This window comes from Mobula hypostoma, chromosome 20 (assembly GCF_963921235.1).
Source record: "Mobula hypostoma chromosome 20, sMobHyp1.1, whole genome shotgun sequence".
In the NCBI taxonomy this organism is placed as follows: Eukaryota; Metazoa; Chordata; class Chondrichthyes; order Myliobatiformes; family Myliobatidae; genus Mobula; species Mobula hypostoma.
The window spans coordinates 34,909,805-34,928,519 of NC_086116.1; the positions used below are offsets into that span (position 1 = coordinate 34,909,805).

The 18,715-nt window shown below is 43.9% G+C and overlaps 1 protein-coding gene across 5 annotated transcripts in view; it reads right to left on the reverse strand.

Annotated features, from left to right (window-relative positions):
* The window catches only part of grm3 (glutamate receptor, metabotropic 3), a 191,730-nt gene that overhangs the window by 40,679 nt on the left and 132,336 nt on the right, over positions 1 to 18,715 (reverse strand). For all 5 annotated transcript variants that reach the window (XM_063072663.1, XM_063072660.1, XM_063072662.1 and 2 more), the window contains one exon: positions 16,137 to 16,995. In XM_063072663.1, coding sequence (XP_062928733.1) covers positions 16,137 to 16,995 — 859 coding nt within the window. The remainder of the gene's footprint in view (positions 1 to 16,136; positions 16,996 to 18,715) is intronic.

The following is an 18,715-nucleotide window of genomic DNA, read 5'->3' on the forward strand; positions in this document are numbered from 1 at the left end:
CTTACATTTAAACAAGCCATTGAAATGGAATTACCAATGGAAACAGCAGACAGAGATGCCATTGACTTGCAGTTAGGAATGAAGGTGCAACGTCTAAACAAAAACCAAGCTGGCCAAACAAGTTGTTTTACCATTGTGGCGGGGGCTTGCATACGCCAGATCAATACGGATTTAGAGGTGAAAATACAACAAAGTAGGACACATTCACAGAGCGTGTTGGGCAGACAAAAATAAATGGGCTGCAGAGGGAAGAGAAAAAGATCAAAAGTCAAGCTGCAGTTTTAAAGGAGCACTAATCTGCATAATGTTGATGAAAAGTCGGATAATCATGAGAGTGACACAGGACTGAGTAGACTTGAGATTTACAATGTTGAAACCAATAATAGACAAGCAATATGGCTTATGCCAGAAATGAATGGAATTGGACACTGGGTTGGCTGTTTCAGTCATTCCACAAAATGAGTTTCAATGACATTTCAAAGATACTGAACAGAAGACTGCAGATATACAACTAAGGACTTATACTGGAGAAAGGACAACTCCTGTGGGAATGACATTTGTAACAGTGAAATTCAACAAACACCAAGCCACATTGGGCTTGTATGTGGTAAAAACAGGATGGCCAGCCAGCATTGTGTGAGCAAGACTGGCTGAGACAGCTACAACTTGATTGGGCATCCATCCACCATTTGCTTGTCAAATTCCCCAGCAATAAAGCCAACCGAAAGAGAATTAAGAAAGGCGCTGAATGATGTCATGGGAGCATTCAAGGATGGCACTGGAAAACGCAAACATATCAAGGGTAGTATAGTGTTAAATGTAAATGCCACACATGAATTTTACAAAGTCTATCCAGTTCCTTATACCATCTGAGATAAAGTAGCCAGTGAACTAAATAACATGGAAGCTGAAGGAATTCTTTCCAAGATAGAGTGGAGCCCATGGGCAATGCCAGTGGTTCCAGTAGCCAAGAAGAATGGGTCTGTCAGGATCTGTGGTGATTATAAAGTCACCATCAATTCAGTACTGAAATTAGATCAATACAACAGAAGAAAGGTGTCCAGAGCTGTCAGAACCACTCCTTGCAGTCCCAGAGTCAACTTCTACAACCACCATGGAGGGGGCCTCAGAGCCTGAGATTGTTTCACAGCCACAGGTCTCACCTGCCAAGCAGAGTGACCCTCCTTGGCAGGGAAGACGTTATCCCACAAGAGTTAAAAAGCCTCCGCAGTGATTAGATCTTTAGGCCTGAATGGGACAACTTAAAAATTTACTAAGCTGTGGATGTCTATCTGGTAATTGTATTATATAGTTTACTGTATATACAGTTGAGATGCATTCAATATTGAGTTGAAGTTTATAGCTAAGCAGGGAAGAGTGTTGTGCATTTAATATTTCAGTAATATTGTAAATATATTGTTTGAATAAGGATTCTTGTTCATTTAAATACCGTGTTGCAAGTTATCTGTAAAAGAACATAATGGCATACATCATCATGCCAGTAAGTGGTATGTGCGCGCCTCACCGCTTCAAGTAAACACAAAGTTAGACTCGCATTTTCTGCTCTCTTGGGATGTCAGGGTGGATTCCCTCAATGGAGAACACCTGTGCGTGACTTTGGTTAATGTCCGGAGGCCTTTGCACAGGCAGCCACCACAGGGCCCTTGGCAGGTCGGGGTCAGGGTACGATGACATGGAATGCAAGACTAGAGACCGTTCAGTGCTGCAGCCTTCCTCCGCCTTCACGGCTGTTGTAATGTGTCATCATCTTCCGCCAGCTCCACCGCTGAGGTCCACTACTGAAGTACGCGGTAGCTCACCACTCAGGTCATGAGCCATAATTGTCCAAAACACAAGGTCAACTTTTTGCTTCAAGTTTGTGTTTTCTGCCACATAACCAGGTCTTCACTCCCATTTGCAGCCAAATTCATAATAATCTATCAAACCGATAAGGGTTGTTAAGAAGGCGTATGGTAAGTTGGCCTTCATTAGTTGATGGATTGAGTTCAAGAAACGTGAGGCTCTATAAAACCCCGGTTAGACCACACTTGGAGTATTATATTCACTTCTGGTCCCCTCATTATCGGAAGGATGTGGAAGCTTTAGGAAGGCTGCAGAGGAAGCTTACCAGGGTGCTGCCTGGACTGGAGAGAATGTTTTATGAGGATAGGTTGAATGAGCTAGAGCTTTTCTCTTTGGAGTGAAGGAGGATGAAAGGTGACTTGACAGAAGTGTAAAAGATGAAAAGAGACATTGATTGAGTGGATAGCAGGAGACTTTTTCCCAGGTCAGAAATGGCTAATATGAGAGGGCATAATATTAAGGTGATTGGAGGAAAGTATAAGAGGGATATAAGAAGTAGGTTTTTTTTACACAGAGAGTGGCGCATGTGTGGAACGCTCTGCCAGGGGTCGTGGTATAGGCAGATACATTAGAGACATTTAAGCAAGTGTTAGATAGGCACATGGATGATAGAAAAAAAAGGAGGGCTACATAAGAGGGAAGGGCTAGATTGATCTTAGAGTAGGTTAGAAGGTTGGCCCATCATGGGCCAAAGGACCTGTACTGTGCTGTAATGTTCAATGACACTCTGAAAATGTACAGCGAGTTTATTAATGTGATTCCTGACTGTTCCTTTATTGGCACTGGTTTTCCTGGGATTAGCTAATGTACAGAATGGGAATGCACTGCAGAAGTGTACGTACACTTAGAACTCAGGAGCATTTCTGGGGTTACTCGCAATGTCTGACCACAGGGAACCAGAGTTCTCCTCAGCAACTAGCTCTATGGTAAATCACTTCACTAATTGAGGCTGTGCCATGTTATCATTTCCACACATGGTAAAATAAAGCCAGCATAACCTTTCATAATTAAGAAACATTTTGTGCTTTATAGTCTGAATACAGAACTTAAATCAACCACAAAATAATTCAGCAGCTGGCAAGATATGGATTAATTTTTTTTTCATCTTTGATCGTGAATCTTATTTTGTAATTCACTTTGAAGCTGCTGTCCAGTGTTGAGCTGAATTTCCTTGAGGAAATTTGGATGTGAAACTCTCCCCAGTTGCAACACCCATTTCCACTATAATTCAAAGATTTCTGTGAATTTGAGACCACTTATAGACGTAACCTATGCAACTGAGACTCTCACTCTTGCATTGGTCTCATCAGCCATAGATGGCACGGCACCAGCTGCGTAGATAGCTCGGACTTAACATCCATTGTTGACCTCAACCAACAGAGGGCCACTCTTTTGCGCTACTTATTTAAATTAGTGTCTTGACAAAGTATTCATCCCCACAACTATTTTTATATTTTACTGCCTCACTTTCTAAATTTAAATATATTGAAGTAGTGTTTTTCAGCTAATCTACAAAACATTTTGCATCATGTCAAATCAAAAGAAAAATTCCAAATCCAAAATTCACCAACTTACTAAAAATTAAAAACCAAAATTGTGAGGCTAAACAAGTATTCATTCCTTATGTAATTACTGCGCTAACTTTCCTCAGGCACAATACTGTATATTACCATACCAACTCACCCAGTGTGTTGATGTTGAAACTTGGAAGATCACCTGAATACTCCCTCTCTCCGTAAGGTCCAACAGTATGGTAGATTTTCAACAGACCAAATCAAAATGAAGACAAAAGAACATTCAAGACAAGTCAGGGAAATGATATTAGAGAATATGGGGACCATCTCAAAGGTACTGAACATACCTCGGAGCTCAGTGCAGTTTATCGTGAAAGAGTGGGAAAAAAAATATGGGACCAGTGCCACATTGCCTAGGGTAGGCCGCACCTCTAAACTTATTTGTGGAGAAGAATAGCACTTGTTGGAGAGGCCACTATGATACCAATAGCCATTCTGAGTGAGTTGCAGAAGTCAGTGGCTGCAACTGGAGATGATGTTTATTTGATTAGACTAGATTAGATTCAACTTTATTGTCATTGTGCTGAGTACAGATACAAAGCCAATGAAATGCATTTAGCATCTGACCAGAAATGCAAAGAATAGTGTTATTTACAAAATAACTGTGAATAAAAAAATGCTACAGCACACAAATATAAAAGTACTGATTCAGTACAATATGGATGCAATACTGCTTAGTGCTGTGATGAGAGGTTCAGCAGTGTCACAGCCTCAGGGAAGAAGCTCTTCCTGTGCCTGCTGGTGCGGGAACGGAGGCTCCTGTAGCGCCTACCGGATGGGAGGAGAGTAAAAAGTCCATGGTTAGAGTGAGATGCATCCCTGATAATGCCTTTCACCCTGCCCAGGCAGCGTTTATGGTAGCTGTTCTCAATGGTGGGCAACTGGGTGCCGATAATCCACTGGGCAGTTTTCACCACACGCTGGAGTGCTTTGCGGTCCGATACGGGACAATTGCCATACCACACTGAGATGCAGTTGGTGAGTATGCTCTCAATGGTACAGCGGTAAAAGTCCGTCAGTGTCCTGGGACAGAGGTGAGCTTTCTTCATGCTCTGCATGGCTTCACAATCTCTAAGGCTTTGCACAAAAAGAATATTTATGGATAAGTGGTAAGGAGGAAGCTCTGGCAAAGAAAAAAGTGTCACTTGGAAGATACTGTAAAGATGTGGAAGAAGATCTTGTGGTTGGATGAGACTAAAGTGGAACATTTCGACCTCAACTCCAAGTGGTACGTGTGGCATAAATCTAATACTGTGCATCAGCCAGGGAACACCATCCCTTCTGTATTGTGGGGGATAGCATCATGCTATGGGGATGCTTTTCAGTTGTAAGGACTGGAAATCTGGTCAGGGTTGATGGGAAGATGAATGTTGGTAAATACAGAGAGATCCTGGATAAAAACCTGCTAGCCTCTGCCAGAAAGCTTAAATGGGGGAGGAAGTTTGTCTTTCAGGACAATGACCTGAAGCACACTGACAGAGCAACCATGGAATAGCTTCAAATGAAGAAAATCTATGTCATTGACTAGCCCAGAGTCCTGACCTTAACTTTGCTGCCACAAAACAACAATTTTCATGATATGTGCCAGTGATATTAAACCTGATTCTGACATTGACATGGAAACAGACGCCACTGGAGATAATTAGCAGGTCAACATGCGCCTGTGCAGAGAGGTATGGTGGTAACATTTCCTAGTTGAGAAATATTAACTCTGTTTCTCTCTTCAAGCTGCTGCTGATGTGCTGAGTTCTTCCAGCAATTTTTGTCTTTATGTTGAAGGAACGCGACTGTTGGCTCAAGGAAATGGGATAGTTCAGATTAGCACAAAATAAACATCTTCCACTGTTATATTTTTCACCAGAGCTGGAGTAGTTTAAAGTTCAAAGTTCAAAGTAAACTTATTATCAAAGTCCATATATGTCAGCATATACAACCCTGCGTTTCATTTTCTTGTGGGCATACACAGTTGATACAAAGAAACTCTGTAGAATCGATAAAAACTCCATACATAACAAGAAAGGCAAAAGACAACAAAGTGCGCAAATACAAAGTAAGATGATAACAAAGAAACAAACAATAAATATCCAGGAGGTGAGATGAGGAGGTGTTGAACGTGAGTCCATGGGTGGTGGGAACAGTTCAGTGTTGGGGTGAGCGAAGTTATCTCCCCTGGTTTAAGAGCCTGATGGTTGAGGGGTAATAACTGTTTCTAAACCTGATGGTGTGAATCCTGAGGCTTCTCTTCCTTCTTCCTGATGACAGCAGCGAGAAGAGATCATGCCCTGGATGCTGGTGGCCCTCAATGATGGATGCTGCTTTCCTGTGACAGCATTCCAGGTAGATTTGCTTAGAGATGGGGAGGGCTTTACCCATGATAGATGGGGCTGTGTCCACTACTTTTTTCAGCTTTTTGGTTCTCGGGTATTATCTCATTGTCATCCTCATTAACGTGAATGCAACTGGAAAGTGGATTGGATAGCTCAGTCAGTAGAGCATCAAGTTTTAGTCCAGGGTTCGAGTCGCTGTTCAGGCACTGCCTTTCTCCTGGCTGTTAACTCCTTGTCAACCACATTCACCTCCATCCCATGAAATGCAACTGGGGACTCAGTATGTGAGGGTGGGGTGCGACTTGCTCAGGGGACCTACTGGTGGGCTTCCTCCTGGGCCTGGCCAAGATGGCTATTCACAGGCCTAGGTGACGGGCATGTCGAGGGCTCTGCCCGGGCTGGTTGCCTGCCCCTCTACCAGGGTTATGGTCGTGGCGGAGTATCCTTTGAGAGGGAGCATGCGGTCACTATGGGTACAGTGGGAGACTTCTGGGAATAGTGGCCCACCGCCACAGAGAATTGAATTTTTTTTCAGAATAGTAGTAATCATATTTTTATTTGCAATTGTTAACTGTCTTAACAATTGATTTTTGTTTTTGCATACTTCGTGAGTGAATAAATGTTTGCAGCTTTGTGAGGAAAAAAAGAGGGATAAAGGAGACCTCTGGTATCACCGGCAATCGTAGGAGGGGCTGTGTCGTTATACATCCTGCTGAATCGACATAACAGAGGTAACCTGAAGTAGAAAGAACACAGAACATAACAGCATAGAAACAAACCCTTCGGCCCACAATGTTGTACCAAACTAATCACCTCAGTTACCAAATAAAACCACAACACCATAGAGATAGGAGCAGAATTAGGGTGTTCGGCCCATCAAGTCTGCTCCCCCATTGCATCATGGCTGACTTATTATTCATCTCAACCCCTTCTCCCACCTCCTCCCCATAACCTTTGATGATCTTACTAGTCAAGAACCTATCAACCACCACTTGAAATGTACCCAATGACTTGGTCTGTGGCAACAGATTCCAGAGATTCACCACCCTCTGGCTGAAGAAATCCCTCCTTATTTCTGACCCAATGGGACATCCTTTGATTCTGAGGCTGTCCCCTCGGATCCTAGATTCTTCCACTAATGAAAATACTGCATCCACTTCACGTAAACTCCTATGTATGCCTTTCAATATTCAACAGGTTTGAATGAGATTCCCCCTCATTCTTATAAACTTCAGTGAGAACAGGTCATTGAACATTTCTCGTATGTTTACCCTTCTCGAGGGCAACAGAGATGGGCAGTAAATGCTACTCTTGCCATTGACGTAAATTTCTGGTCTGTCTTTCAGAGGGATGCCCTGTTGGGACCTGATTCCCTCTCTGAAGCACTCCTTTGCCCTGGGCAGATGCACTCAATGGCCATTTTATTAGGTACACCTGCTCGTAAGTGCAAATATCTTATCAGCAATCATATGGCAGAAACTGAATGCATAAAAGCACGCAGACAGGGTCAAGAGGTTCAGTTGTCATTCAGACCAAACATCAGAATGGGAAATAAATGTGATCTAAGTGGCTTTAACCATGGAATGATTATTGGTGTCAGATGGGGTGGTTTGAGTATTTCAGAAACTGCTGATCTCCCTGGGACTTTCACGCACAACAGTCTCTAGAGTTTACAGAAAATGTTGTGGAAAGAAAAAGAAAGGAAATCAGTGAGTGGCAGTTCTGAGGACGAAAACGCCTTGTTAGTGCGAGAGGTCAGACTGGCTCAAGCTGACAGGAAGATGACAGTAACTAAAATAACCACGTGTTACAACAGTGGTGTGCAGAAGAGCATCCGTGAATGCACAACACATCAAACCTTGTAGTCGATGGGCTCCAGCAGCAGAAGACCATGAACATACACACAATGGTCACTTCATTAGGTACAGGACGTACACAATAAAGTGGTCACTGAATGTACTTAGCCCTGGTGTTACAACAGCAAGGTCCAAGCCGTGTAGCAGGTTGATTGTAGTTGCTGGTTTAACATGGCTGAATACATCCAGTGTAAACACTTACTACATGGTCTGTACACTAGGCTCTGCTGGCATTTCGACTGAATTCAGTCTCATAACATTTCCACGTTTGAACTTCTCTGCCACTACCACCCGTTCTAAAGGATTCTTCCCACAATCTCGTTCATTCATTCATTCAATATTCCCACTCTCTTACAGGCTATTAATATTCATTATTAGTCCCAGTGTTCAGCATTTCTGAACTCGTTTCTGTCTTTGCACTCCTCCCTTCAGCCTTGCCACTCATCTGAGCCGCAGTGGGGTCAGGTCCCTGAGGCTTAGGGTTACGGACATGACCGCGGAATGAGCAGGGTGCTCAGGAGCGCCGGACAATTTAGTTCCCAGAGAGATGGTTCGCTGTAATTGCTCAGCCAATTCCACTGACAGCCACAAAATTCACAACATAAATAGCTGGAACTTGTCCAAGTAACAAGTGGAGAATTGCTTATTACAAGATTTTCTGCCATTTTTTCAAAGGCTGGAGTTTGTTACAAGGGTTTTTTTTAATTGCTGTATCTCAGAGCTTACTGCAGTCCAACACTGCCCAAACTGAATACTGTGCGTTGTCAATACCTGTCAAGACAGCTATACATACTTCGATCTTCCCACGGCACTTCAAATTGGCTTTCATCGTCTTGAATTCAGCTGATGCCAGGGCTTGTGGGAATTACAGGGACCGTCAAGGTCTCCCTGGGAAATGCCCAGAGTCCTGCGATGCACATTAAGATTCAAGTTCGTTTAATGTCATTTCCAGTACACGAATGTAAAGTAGAACAAAATCATTGTTACTCCAGATCCGACGCAGCACAAAAGGCATTGGTCAGCCCACATTTGGAGTATTTTGAAAAGTTTCGGGCCCCATATGTGAGAAAGGATGTGCTGGCACTGGAGAGGCTCCAGAGGGCAGTAACACAAGGACAGGGTGGGTGATCCGGGCAGGTACATCTGGAATGTGGGCCGAGAAGTAGAGATGTTTGGGTAGTGAATTGCAGAGTCTGGAACCTAAGCAAGTGAAGGCGCTGCTGGGAGTGGAACGATTACAAAAAGGGAGGGTTAATTAGAGATACAGTCCAGAACAGGCCCTTCTGGCCCAATCAGCCACACTGCCCAGCAACCCAGCTAACTAACCCTAGCCTAATCACGGGACAAATTACAATGGCCAATTGACCTACTAACCGGCACGGAAATCGGAGGAAACTCATGCGTACACGGGAGGAACGTACAAACTTTCTTACAGAGGATGCTGGAAATGAACTGCGAACTCCCATGCCCAAAGTTGTATTAGCGTCACGTGACCGTGGCGCCCCAGGGTGTGAGAGTGCAAAACAGCACAGAGGAAAGGCTCTTCAGCCCAAGTCATCCATACTGCCTCCGGTAAGCTAGTCCCAATTGTCCTGGTTTGGCCTGTTTCCCTCCTACCATGGTAGGCTGGGGCTCTTGGAGGACTGACCAGCTGCCTGCCGATTGTGGTGGAGGGAGGCCACCATGAGTTTGAGTCGCTGAGGAGATGGACAGCAGTGTGTGAATGAGCTCAAACTTACTGGTGCGGGACGAAGGGGAGGGCAGGAATGCAGAGGAATGAATGAGTCCAGCGGTGACCAGGGGCCAGGGGGGTTTCTCGAGCACTTTCAGCAGCTGGAGAAGTGTTGTTACCGTGAGGGAATCAGGCTGAGGAGAACTTATCTCAATCAGAATCAAGTTTGTTATCACTGACATATGTCATGGAATCTGTTCTGTGCCAACAATACAAAATTACTATAAGCTACAGTAAACTGTAAATAAATGAACAGTACAAAGGAGGGATACTGAGGTAGTGTTCATGAGTTCATTGTCTGCTCGGAAACCTGACGGCAGGGGGTAATAAGCCAGAGGATAGGGAATCTGTGGAATTTATTGCCACAGATGGCAGATGGCCAAGTCACTGGGTACATTTAAAACGGCAACTGATACGTTCTTGACTTGTCAGGGCATCAATGGTTAGAGGAGAAAGCAGGAGAATAAATAGTGGAGCAGACTCAATGGGCTAAATGGCTTAAATTCTGCCCCTCTGTCTGCTCCCAAAATGTTGATAGTGGGTCTTCAGGCTCCTGTACCTCCTCTCTGATGGCAGTAACGAGAAGAGGGCATGTCCCGGATGGGGACTGGCAACTCATCCTTGGGTCAGATAGGTAATATTTGGTTGCAAGAAGTTTCTGTTAATTCAGCATTGGACATCAAAAAAGTACCTAACAAGTTGGAGACAGTGGTTGGATAGAGATAAGTTGTGAGGAACTTACACCATGTGGTATAGCAGTATATTAGAGTATATGCAACACGCAGCAGGCTGAACTCATGTTGGTATCTGTCAAAACCCACCCATCTCCCTGTGAGATGCAAGGACCTGGAGTAGAGACTGCTTGCAGCTGGGGGCCAGGCCGAGGGAGGGTGAGCAAATGACAGGCCCAACCCTGTGGGGAATGGGGCTGGGGAAAGGGGGTGGACACAGAACTACGAGATAAGAATTATTGAGGAAGACCCTAATGCAGCTTGCCAACATCAAAGATCTTGAGGTCCTGAAGTTCTTTTTTACAATGTGTCACTGGACCTTGTAAAGGTGGCACTGTAGAGTAGTAATGTTTTACCGTGCCAAAACTCAGGGTTCAATTCCCGCCGCTGTCCATAAGGCATTTGTATGTTCTACCTGTGACCCCATGGGTTTCCTCCAGGTGCTCTGGTTTCCTCCCACATATGGGTTAGAGTTAGTAAGCTGTGGGCATGCTATGTTGGTACTGGAAGAGTGGTGCCCCTCGCGGGCTGCCCCCAGCACATCCTCAGACTGTGTTGGTTGTTGATGCTAACCGTAAGACATAGGAGCAACGTAAGGCCATTCAGCCCATTGAGTCTTCTCCACCATTCAATCATGGCTGATTTATTTTCCCTCTCAACCACATTCTCCTGCCTTCACCCTGTGACAACCATAATAATCAATAACCTATTGACCTCTGCTTTAAATATACCCAATGACTTGGCCTCCACAGCCATCTGTGGCGATGAATTCCATCGAATCAGCATCCTCTGACTACAGAAATTCCTCCTCCTCTCCTGTCTAAAGGGACATCCTTCTATTCTGAGCCTGTGCCCTCTGCTCCTAGACTCCTCCACTATAGGAAGCATCCTCCCCACACTGCATTTCACTGTGTGTTTCAAAGTTTTATTGTACACATGACAAATAAAGCTAATCTAAAGATAAAACTAAAGTATTCTGGACTAGTCTACCATCAGTTCAGAGCTAACGAAGGCAGCAGACAGACTGAGCCACATTTTAATACTAAATCTGAGATATCCCCGGACCAGGAAATGGAATATTTTAATAGCTGTACCTTAAAAAACCTATATTGAATATAAAAAAAGCTAACTGCACAGATCTGAACTGTTAGTGATACACACGTGACCATTTCCTTTGCAATTCCTGCAAAATAATATTTTGTATGTTAGAACTGTTGGTTTCCATGGTGATAAAATACGTTTTATTTCTGGGTTTAACCTGGATTACAAGATCTTTCTGTTAGCAGGAAATAGAAATAAGTGATAATCACCATGGAAACCATAATATCGATATATTAACCTCATATATTCCACAAAAACTTAGTTTTACTGAGAACTAGGTGTGAACATCACCAATAGCCTATCCTGGTCTAACCACAGTGATGTCATGGCCAAGGAAGCTCACCAGCATCTCTACTTCCTCATGATGCTAAAGGATTTTGATATGTCCCCATCGACCTAACCAAATTGTATCAAAGAAATTGAAGTTCCTGGTTGCTGCTTGCTGCCAAGGAGTTATTATATAGGAAAAGCAAGAGATTTTGCAGATGTTGAAAATCCAGATTAACACATTCAAGATGCCGGAGGAACTCAGCAGGTCAGGCAGCTGATCTGATGAATGGTCTTGGCCCGAAGCATTGGCTGCCTGACCTGCTAAGCTCCTCTGGTGTTTTTTGTCTGTTATTATATAGGATATGCAATGCCCATTTCAATAACAGAATGAGACCACCTCAGGAATACAAAACTAGAGTTCTTCAAAACAGGATGTCAATTCTTTACAACAACTCCATCCCCACTGTTACTGATTTCTTGCCGAGTTTTCAGTGGGCTGCAATCCATGAGATCGGTCACTGGATTGGCTGAGATGGTGCAAGGTTTAAAAAGAGCTCAATGCCTTTTGGAACTTCTAGGCAGGCTGCAATCATAAGGCACTCAGCAAAGGTGAATAAAAAGAAATGAGGTGTAAGTGGAGCAACCATTGTTGGAGTGAATGGTGTTAGAGTGATCCTGCTTTGGTTCAACAGGCTTCGGTGACAACAGACTTGGGCAAGCATACACAGAAATTTTAAGTAGATTTCTAGTAAGTTTTTTTTCTTTCATATGGTCTTATGGTTTTCTTCTGTGTGTGTAGGCCCTAGTTGTGCAGGAAGATGCTACACTACCAGCTGATTAGTGAGTGATCTTTCCTGCATGGCACAATCAAAATCAAAGTCAAGTCAAAGTAAATTTATTATCATAGTACGTATACTACATATTACCATATACTGCCTTATTATATCTGACTGATTAATTGTTTTCAATCAATTGTAGTTTAACAATTAATTACCTGTTTGTAATTTATACTTATTACTTATAATCAAGTAGCTGTTAGTATGCTCCCTATTAGTCACAGTATGTATATACTGTTGTTCAGTGTATCCCCTAATGTTTATGTTGTTATAATTCTGTAAAATCCTGGAAGCTACTTTTGGTGCTGCATTATTTGAATAAGGGTTGATATATATGTACAGTATCAGAAATACATCTTATGGAAATGTTTGTTTGATGATGAAATTCAATAAAAAATAAATTACAAAAAAAAAGATTTCTCATTGATTGACTCTTATCTACAAATTTGAATGGAAATTTTCCTATTGGAGGAAATCCAAGCCATCATAGCGAGAACGTACCACCTCCATCCCACGACTGTCTGTAAAGAGTTTGTATGTTCTCCCTGTGACAGTGTGGGTTTCCCCTGGGTGCTCTGGTTTCCTTACATATTCCAATGATTAACTAGTTGGTAGGTTAATTGGTTATTGTAAATCGTCCTGTAGTTAGGCTAGGGTTTAATCAGGGGATGCTGGGCGACACAGCTCGAAGGGCTGGAAGGGCCTCTTCTATGCTGTATCTCAAAAAATTAAAAAATAAATGAAAAAAAATTTATAGGTATAAAAATATTTGACCAAAAGGCAGCACCATCTTAGTTTTTTTTAGACTCTCCCTCTCTTCAATTAGTAACTTCTATCATTGTCCATTCTCAACTCTCCCTTTGTTCTATTGACACATAAAGTGACACGTTTTGTGGCTCTTCGCTGACTTCTGAAAGAACCTTGGATTAAAAACTTTAGAATCTAACAATGTTGAGATTCATTTTCTTTCAGGCATTTACAGGAAAATAACTTATGAAAATCTACGGGACAAAAGATCCCGAGTTCAAATCCAGCCAGCTCTCCTGCACGCTTTCCATCCGTGCTGGGTTACGAGTTGGTGATCTCTTTGGAAGCTCACCCAGCAGAAAGCAATGGCAAACCACTGCTGTAACTTGCCTCGTACGCGACTTCCGTCTACGTCACAGTGGTGTGGACGGAAGTTGTCTGCTAACTGGAGAAATTCCGGATGCGACGTACCTTTCCTTTCCATACGTTAAAAGATGTACAAACAACCAATGTGCAAAAGAAGACGAATTGTACAAATAAAAAAAAGTAATACTGAGAACATGAGTTGTAGAGGCCTTGAAAGTGAGTCGCTAGGTTGTGGAATCGGTTCAGAGCTGAGGTGAGTGAAGTTATCCACGCCAGTTCAGGAGCCTGATGGTGGTAGGGTAATAAATTTTCCTGAACGTGGTGGTGTGGAACCTAAGTCTCTTGTACCTCCTCCCTGATGGTAGCTGTGAATCAGGCCGGGGGATACAACAAGCAGGAAGTTGGAGGAAATCAATAGGTCACGCACCATCTGTGGAGGCAGATAGACAATCAGTGTTTTAGGTTGAAACCTCTTTGGAGAGGAGATGATGGCAGCGCGACGCAGCTCGCAGCGGCCACTCCGGTGGTGATGTCTGTTATTTGTCAAGTAGGGTGCCGTGCACAATCCTGATTTGATGGAGACGGACGTGACAGCATGGAGGAACATCTGGTGAAACTTCTGAAATGCCTGCTTCGCCGCTGCTGCTACTGTGTGATCCAGAATCTCTGGAGGAGAAGGCCCCGAGTCCTCGGCTTTGCTTGTTGCTCGGCAGTCGGGGCGGGGTCGAAGCGTTCGGCAGAGGATGGTGCTCGGTGCTCGGTGTCGAAGGGCTGTTCGGAGGCTCGAAGTTTTTGGACAGACTCAGAGTCCGCTGCAGTCGGGTGCTTCCAATGATGCTGCATCGGCAAGTTTGCGGCACTTGGAGATTCATGGCAGGGAGAGTTTCTCACTTCTGCTGCCTGCGTGAGATGATGAGTCTATCAGGACTTTGAGACTTTTTTTTACCCTGCCCATGGTCTGCTCTTTATCAGATTATGGTATTGCTTTGCACTGTTGTAACTATATGTTATAATTATGTGATTTTGTCAGATTTAGTCTTGGTTTGTCCTGTGTTTTCTTTGTGATATCATTCTGGAGGAACATTGTATCATTTTTTAATGCATGCATTTCTAAATGACAATAAACGAGCACTGAGTGTCCTCATAATCTAATCTAAAAAAATCTAATCTAAACCCTTTCTGTGGCCTGAAAGAATCGAGGTGAGAACGCCAGTGTAAAGAGGTGAGGGGAAGGGGTGGGGATGATCTGGCTGGTAGGAGGGGTGATGGGCAGATAGGAGAGGAGAATGGGAATAGGAACAGAGGCTGTGATGTGATGGGTGGATACAGGTGAGGGGAGGGGTGATAGGCAGATGGAGGAGGGGAGACTGGGAACAGCGACGGAGGCTGGGAGGTAATGGGTGGATCCAATTGAGGAGGAGAGAGTGGGAATAATGTTAGAGATTGGGAGCTGAGAGATGTAAAATAACAGAGGGATGCAGATGGTGTCTGCATACCATATACAACTTTGAGATCCATTTTCTTGAAGGCACCCATGGGAAAGCAAAGAAATAGAAGAAATAGAATCCGCAATACACCATACATAACAAAAGCCAGCAAACATCCAATGTGCAAAAGAGGACAAATCGTGCAAATTAATCAAAATGCAAACAAGTAATACTGCAAACAGGAGCTGCAAAGTCCCCAAAAGTGGAATCAGTTCAGCTCTGAGGCGAGTGAAGCCGGGGCAGGAGCTTGATGGCTGCAGGGCAACTACTATTCCTGAACTCGGTGGTGTGGGGCCCAAGATTCCTGCACCTCCTGCCCGATGGCAGTCATGAGAAGAGGGGGAGCAGGGTCAGACACAAACAGATGGGACAGGATCCAATGGCGGTTCTTGGCTGACATGCAGTAGAGGGGCTGAACACTGGTTGAGTTTCCACTCAGAAAGGTCAGTAGGAGAGAGGAAAGGGACAGAGTGGGTGTAGGTTACTTCATGTCTGCTAATTTTCATATCTCACCGCATTCACAAATCCTCAGCTCTGGCCAGCATGCAGCAAGACCTGGTGACATCTCAGGAAGGACTGATAATTGGTAACACACATGCTTGATCGTCACCATCTCAACAGACCTTAAACCTCTTCCTTTAACCACTAGTGACAATACAACAAACAAATTCACCATCTGGCTCTCTCCAACTACATCTACAGCCAAGACATTGTTGGATTCTAATGTTTTAATCCAAGGTTCTTTCAGAGGTCAAGGAAAACGTGTTGCTTCAGGATCATTTTACTAAGTGCTAATAGAACAAAGAGAAATTGAAATGAACGGTGTTAGAGATCTACTAAGTGAAAGGAAATCTAAGATCTAAGGTGGCACCGACCTCATAGTGCAGCTCTTTTATGCCCATAGGTAAGGAAAATTCCATTCAAATTTGTAGATAAGAGTCAACCAATGAGATAGCTCTTTTTTCAATAATGCAATACCAAGGGAAGCTTCCAGAATCATACCTATATAGCCACCAGAAGAATCATTGAACAATTGCATATACATACCATGACCATTAGGAAGCATACTAGGCAATTACATGCATATAAGTAATTATATAAAAGTAATTAACAAGCAGACGATTATTAAACTGCAAAAAAATTTAAAAGTCTAACCTACAAATTAAGCAGCCAGATCCAACAACATGGAACAAAACCAATAAAGATAAAGCTGGCCTTTGCAACTGTGCATTGAGAGGGTACTCACCACTGAAGTTAGCCTTAAGCAGGTATTCTTTGTACATTTTCTTTCCGTCCAGTGGTAAAATAGCATTGCAGAGTCTGGTAGTATTTGGACACAACATTCGCTGCATCTTGTGAATGGCATGAGCCATCGAGTAGACTGCATTGACCACAAACATAATTTTGGTCTCTTGTTCATAGTTGGAGCTGTTGATCGAGAGCCTCTTGTCACATAACTTCTGACGTGACCGGCCACCTTGGAGTAGACAATGAAACTTCTGTTGCCAGAACGCCTTAAACCAAGGGTTGCGTTTGTTGGTGTGGGGATGGAGGCTGTGGAAGTATTTATCAAACTCCTTGATGGGGTAGGAAGCTAGTTCTAGAGTGATTGCGCCATTGGCAACCTGCTCATTTCCCTTGACAACAATTTCCTGGGCTCCCCATCCATCGCTGGCAATCCAAGTGAATCCCGAGATGTTCAACCGACTGGCAGCAGCGAGAAGCTCCCTGGCGTCATCGCCACGTGTAAATAGGACCACGATATTTGCATTGGCTTTGGTGAGAAGCTGGTGGATGACGCCATCGTAGGTTTTCTTTGTGGTTGACCGGCCTACTTTCTCTGATGTGGCAATGCATATATTTCGAAGCCTTGCTTCGTGCTCAAAGGCTTCAATTCCCGTCTCTCCATAGTCACCGTCAGAGGCGACGGTTGACACATAGGTCCAGTTGAAGAACTGCAAGATCTCTGCCATGGCTTTAGCTTGATAAAAATCGGGAGGGACCGTTCTTGCAAAGTAATCGTAGCGGCTTTTGTCACTGAGTTTTGCACTTGTCGAAGCATAGCTGATCTGAGGGATTTGGAAGAGTCTTAGCAAATTTGCAACCTGCAGAAGATGTTGAAATTGACCTTAGTTATAAGCTATGGGTTCACCTCAATAATCATATACAAGTCCTATTTTCATCTACCACCACACAAACCTCTGCATTCAGCACAGTATTCTCTGTAACTTCCGTCATCTACAATGGGATTCAATCCCAAAACGTACCTTCCCCTCCCCCACTTTACATAGGGATTGCTCTCTACATAACTCTACTGACCACTCGTTCCCTCCTCGCTGATCACTCTCCACCCACTTATCATTAGGTTCTGTTGGTTGATAATACGAACGACACATTTTGCTGGATGTTTCGATGTATCTGATAAATAAATCTGAATCTCAAAGTGGAAGAATTCCTGCACCTGCCCAATCACCTCCTCCTTCACCACCAGTAAGAGCCCCCAAATATTCTTTCCAGCAGAGGTGACAATTCACTTGCGAGTCTGTTGGGGTCCTTTACTGCATTTGATGCTCCCGGTGCAGCCTCTTTGAGTTTGGTGGGACCTGCCCCAGAATGGAGGAAACCGCTTGCTCCATCCACCATGAAAGGTAGGATCTCCTGGTGGTTACCTATTTCAATTCGACTTGTCATTCCCATGCCTTTCATGGCCTCCTTTCCTGCCATGATGAGAGATCGGAGGAGCATCACCTTATATTCTGTCTAGGTAGGCTCCAACTTGATGGCATGAACATCATTTTCCCCAACTTCCCTTAATTTCTCCACCCTCCCTCCTCTCTTTTTCAATTCCCCATTCTGGTTACCCCCTCAACCTACCTCTTCTCATCAACTGCCCATCACCTCTCTCTGGCTCCCACTTTCCTTCCTTTTCTCCCACTTTCCTCTCTCATCAGATTCCTCCTTCGTCAGCCCTTTACCTCTTCCACCTATCACCTCCCAGCTTTGCACTTCATTCCCCCTCCTCTAGTCTCAGCTATCACTCGACAGCTTGTACTTCTCCCCCTTTCCCCAGTCTTCTTATTCTGTTCTCTACTTGCTTCCTTTCCAGTCCTGATGAAGAGTCTAGAATATCCACTGTTTATCCACCTCCATTGATGCTGCCTGACCTGCTGAGTTCCTCCAGCATTCGTGTGTGTTCAAGATTTCCAGCACCTTCAGAATCTCTTGTGTTTATGAACAGGGCAGTGACCTTATCATTCTTTTATCTAAAGCAGTCTGTTTTTTCCCCTTGATATATTTAAACATAGAACACAGAAGACTGCAGCACAATACAGGACCTTTGGCCCACAATGTTGTGTCAACCCTTTAAACGACTCTACCATCAATCCCAGTAACTACCCCAGCTCACGCTCTCAAGCATGGTAGCATGGTTGTTAGCTCAGCACTTTACTGATCCAGCAACCCGGGATCGATTCCTGTCCAATGCAACACACACAAAATACTGGAGGAACTCAGCAGGCTAAGCAGTTGATGTTTTGTGCCCAGACTCTTCATCAGGACTGGAAACATAGAAACATAGAAAACCTACAGCATGATACAGGCCCTTCAGCCCACAATGCTGTGCCGAACATGTACTTACTTTAGAAATTACCTGGGGTTACCCATAGCCCTCTATTTTTCTAAGCCCCATGTACCTAACCAGGAGCCTCTTAAAAAACCCTATTGTATCTGCCTCCACCACAGTTGTCGGCAGCCCATTCCACGCACTCACCACTCTCTGCATAAAAAACTTACCCCGACATCCCCTTTCTACCTACCTTCAAGCAC